This window comes from Dermacentor variabilis, chromosome 1, assembly GCF_050947875.1.
Source record: "Dermacentor variabilis isolate Ectoservices chromosome 1, ASM5094787v1, whole genome shotgun sequence".
Lineage (NCBI taxonomy): Eukaryota > Metazoa > Arthropoda > Arachnida > Ixodida > Ixodidae > Dermacentor > Dermacentor variabilis.
The window spans coordinates 129,719,821-129,724,820 of NC_134568.1; the positions used below are offsets into that span (position 1 = coordinate 129,719,821).

General features: G+C 48.6%; 1 protein-coding gene across 1 annotated transcript in view; it reads left to right on the forward strand.

Moving 5' to 3' along the window:
* The first annotated feature begins 1,331 nt into the window (after positions 1–1,331).
* Positions 1,332–5,000, forward strand: part of LOC142584623 (nose resistant to fluoxetine protein 6-like) — a 51,878-nt gene continuing 48,209 nt past the window's right edge. Inside the window, exon 1 of the mRNA XM_075694771.1 lies at positions 1,332–1,681. Coding sequence (XP_075550886.1) covers positions 1,390–1,681 — 292 coding nt within the window. The 5' untranslated portion in view covers positions 1,332–1,389. The remainder of the gene's footprint in view (positions 1,682–5,000) is intronic.

Consider the following 5,000-nt stretch of genomic DNA (forward strand, 5'->3'; position numbering starts at 1 on the left):
TTACCTGTTAAAGTGTGTATTATGCTTCATGTGTCACATATAAACCCTCCAGTGCCAACGCATTTCTTCAAAGCGTATATAATGTGGGTGCCATTTTGTGGGTGCCATTTAATGTGCTTATTCGACAGTACCACGTTTTCCTTGGGCTTCTCCTGCAGGCAATGCCCTGAGACAGCACTGAATATTTTTTATTTCTTTCTTTTAATAGAGAAACTAGCACTATATAACAAGGAGCAGAGCTTCCATTAATCGGATATCGCCATATAAGTATACATGATAAGAACAAAGGGTATATGGAAGGTCAGAATATTCAGTAACTCCGCGGAGCACGTTACGGACAAAAGCGTGTACTTCGAAACCTGTCGAAATTCTGGGAAAACATTGCTGGACGCAACACAATGGAATAGACGACGGAGGGAGTAACGCACGCTCGTTGACAACATAACAATAACGTTAGTTCGTTTCGACCACACCCTTTGATCTGAACCGACACGGGCACTATGCTGTATATAGATGAGCGACCGTGACCTTCTCGAGATCTTAATAACGAAAAAAAAAAGGGAAAGCAAACGAGATAATGACCAGTTGAAACCTCACAAAAGTCACTGGCAGGCGAGCAAAAACCAAGAGAGAATTCATGTGGGCGGTCCTCGGAGCCGTTAGAACGCGAACGGTTCGGAGGCACAGGAACGCTGACCCGCGCACTTTGAAGCACCCAGAATGAGTGAAGGAAAGTGAGCACTCTCAGACGCGTCGTGCGTTACGAATGGGCTCGGCCACCTGTCGCTCTCCAGCGTTCCCGGGCATCGCGCTGGCTTGGCATACGAGCAGGCCCTACTACATCATGCACGCAGCCGCTCACGTAGGTTGAGCCTTCCGCCGAAACATTGCGACACGACTGCAGCCGGCGGAGAAAGAGAGAGTACGGACCAGTGAATGATGGTGGGAGAGGGAAACGAAGAGCATCGCGGTTATAACTGGCGTAAATAACCGGGTAGGCCCAATGTGCCGGACTGGAAGCGTTTCGTTGTCAGTTTCGGCGGACACACCGGCGAGCCAAGGTCTTCTTGGGCAAACGCACCACGTGGACCAGTTTAAAAAGCACGGTGTGACTGACGTCACAGCAGGCGTGGTATTTTGACCCTCGCTCATTCGCATCGGTCTTCGCAATGAGGAACGAATTCATGGGGGTCTCCTCTTTCGCCAGCGAAAGCGAGAGAGGAAGAGAGAGGGAGAAAGCGAAAGGCAGAAAGGGCGGACGGAGAGAGGCACGCTCCTATAATATACACAGATCCCGCTCAACCTGCTCCACACCGATAGAAACACTGTAATCACGGCGGAGCAGTGTCCATCTCCCGGGTAATCGTCCCACACATCCCGGCGCGCGCCATGAATCTGCACCCAACGGCGCACGTGTTAATTTTATGCGCCGCTCTGTCATCTCTCGTCGGTTTCGCCAGCGCGGTGGCCGGTGTAGAGATGACGACGACGACGACGACCGCATCATCGCCTACAAAGAGGCTCGAGGCCGATTTAGCTGCAGTGACCAAGGTGCTCGCCTCCAAGTTTCTACCCAGCGTGTCGGACCTGATCACAAGCCCGGACCTGAGCATTGCCTGTTCAGCGAGTGTCGTGAAGCTCCTGCTCGGATTAAAGAACAAGGATGCCTGGGCTATAAAAAGTAAGCGCTGAAAAAAAAAGCATGCCACGCTATGCATACTTCTTCCTCAGAGACAAAGAAAATGTGGCGTAAAGTGGAATATGAGCGGCGATCTTGATGGTTAGAGGTGGGCGCGTTTCGATGTGTTCCGATTTTGAAGGAAGGTGGGAGTTTGAAAGAGGAAGAAATGGAGGAAGGTGGATGTGACATTGCGCTCGGCTTTTTGTATTGTTTTGTTTTTTGCACTACCCCTCCCTGGCAGTGGGCCACAATGTAGCGAGCACGCGTGTCGTTGCCTCGACTAGCCACGCTGCTGGCCATCGTAGCCTTTGGAAGCTTTGTGTCCTGCGGCACTAAAAACGGTGGCGCAGGACACAAACACTCCAATGAGTGCAAACTGTGCGAAGCGGCAGCGTTATGTTGTGCGAGGAAACGAGTGGCAGCATCGGCTGTTTCGCGTATCGCTAAGCTGCAGGCTCACCTCTCTAGGAGGCAACGGCGTGAGGCGCATATCGGTAGCAATTTTAACCTGGGCATCACTCTGTTCATTACAGATGCGCTCGCGCAGCGCAGATGTAAAGGCCGAAAATTTCGCCTTAGCGGGGTTACCCATTTTAGAGCGGCTGCCGTAGAGTTTATTAGTCCCGGCTACAGCTGACCCATTCTCAGCGTGGTTTTCAGAAAAACGCCGCAGCATCGCCACATAGAAAAAATGTACCTTTCAGCTAATAAAGGGAAAATGAGACATCCACCCGATCGTAGCAATTGCTACAAAGGAAACCCAGGGAAACCAGGGAAACTCAGCCGGACTAGGACGAATTTTTCTTCAATTGCGAGGCTTTTCTTTCGAGCAACCTGTGCGGTGGGTTTCCTTTGCAGCAATTGCTACGATCGGGCTGATGTCTCCTTTTCCCTGCATTACTTCTCTCCACCTTGCCGGTTTCCGCAGAACTATTACGTCAAACTCTTGCCTTTGCTTCCAGTCGTTAAGTTCGACTTCGCCCTGTCATCTGCTAGCCGCCTGGTTAGCTCACATGGCAGAGCGGAAAGACGGTGGTTCCGGGTTCGAGTCGCTGACCAGGACGAATTTTTCTTCAACTGCGAGGCTTTTCTTTCGAGGAAACTGAATAGGATTCCTTTGTAGCAATTGCTACGATCGGGTGGATGTCTCATTACCCCTTTGTTAATTATTCTTCTGCGCCTTGCGGGTTCTCGCAGAACTATTACATCAATAACTTTCAGCTCTTTATGCTTCATCCTTCGCTAGCTTCGCGAGAAGCACGCTGTCTGTTAATGTAGTCTACATCTTAAAAACCGCGCTGCAAATCGGCAATTAGGGTAAGCAATCAATCAATCAATCAATCAATCAAAGAAACAAACAAACAAACAAACAAACAAACAAACAAACAAACAAACAAACAAACAAATGCTTCGTTGTGTAGTTGCCCATGATTCAATTCTGCGCATACATAATGGCAGCTTGTTTTCGTAGTGCACATACGCGAAGTCACATTGCTAATTGCTGTTGTATCGACCTCTGGAACGGAGCGCACGACCAGGAGCCGCGCACCCTCGATACAGCGTCTGGTGCATAGCATGCAGCGCGCCCGCGGTTTCCTTAAGCGCACAAATTGTCACATTTAGTTTATGTACGGCCATGCAAGGAAGAGTGTAGACGCAACATCAACAAAGGCGCTATAACCATATCGGAATGTCCGGAATGACCCGAAGTCGTTCCAATATATCACGTGACGGCATGCGCGCTGGCAGACAGCCGTATTCAGCGCCTTCGGGCCATAGCAAGCAGCGTTCGTTAGTATCGTCCACTCATGTTTCGTGCATCGGGGTCGGTCCTTTATTCTCAGATGCTTATGAGTCCGGGAAGGAGAAGGACAGTTCCAGCCGTAGGCAATAAGGGCAGGTTAGCTCGGCAAAAGCGCGTGAGGCCACCGAAATGTGTCAACAAGAGTTTCCAAATTTTGCTTACGCAACAAATCGTACGAGAGAGTGAAAGTTGCGCGAAGAATCCTTAATAGGTGCCGGGCCAAGGACATTCCCTACTTCATTTGCACAACGAGACGAAAAATACACCTTCGTGTGCATTTGTATGAGCCGACGAACCGGTGGACATTTAAACACGTACACGTAGGCGAACCGGTCGCGTCTCTGCAATAATAACCGTGGTGAAACGGCGCCGACGGGACGAAAACAAGGGAATGACATAGCAGCAACTGTATAGGACGCGTAACCGTGTGGATGCGCTTACTGTATTAAGCATAAAAGGCAGCACAACAATACCTACATTGCAGACATGAAAATAAACTAATAAAATAAGGAAAAACAAATATTCGCGCTTTTTTGACGGAACTAGCAATCCAAACACACAAAAAAACATCGATTAAATACAGGGTTTATTCCATGAATTGAAAGTGTTATTTAGATTGTTAGCCACTAAACGGCACAAAACGACGCATCTTTTGTAAAGCAATGTTGTCTATAAATTGGTTGCTCTTGAAGACAGCTAAATTCCCGCCTTTCTCTGCAAGCAATTCGGGCTTGCAGATTGCGTACTGACATTCTCATAGCGTGCTGTCAGCGGAAGTGCTTGATAACAGCTAGTACGGGATAGTATTGCGGTGGCAGAAATTGCGTCGCCTTAGCGTGAGAAATATGACCAGATAGGTGTAATACTATGAAGTTCAGGAGGCACGCATATTAATCGAATGATACCAATGAAGGTTAATAGATGAATCCCTCAGGTCCTTGTATAGTTGCAAATTTCCTTCGCGGCTCTTATGACAGCATCAGAATAAGCATATTAGGAATTCGAAGTTGGCACAGGAATTGAGAGAGAGAGAGAGAGAGAGAGAGAGAGAGAGAGAGAGAGAGAGAGAGAAAGAGAGAGACGTATTGTAGTGTAGCGATAAATTAAGTAACTGTAGCATGCTGTCGAACACCACGACGACAGAACCAGACGACGTGCTAGAAGTGCGCTTTTAAATTACTGTGTTTACAACGACGTGCACGAGACCAAATGATAACAATGGATGAAAATAATATTGCTACCGGCACACACTGCCGCCCAGAGTGCGAAACTGTGTACGGTGGGCTATGGTTCCCCGCCACAGGAGAGGTAAAATATATCTCGGAACATCCACGCGCTTGCGTCTTGATGGCGTCGTTAACTATAGTGCAATGGGAAAGCGGCCACGGGAAGCGGCCTTGATTGCAGAAGCTGCAACTTTTCTCCAGTCTTACGTCATTCCTCATTCCATCAGAGCAAATTACACGAAAAAGGAAGCTCGGAATGCTGCTGTATCTCATGGATGGTGTAGCAATC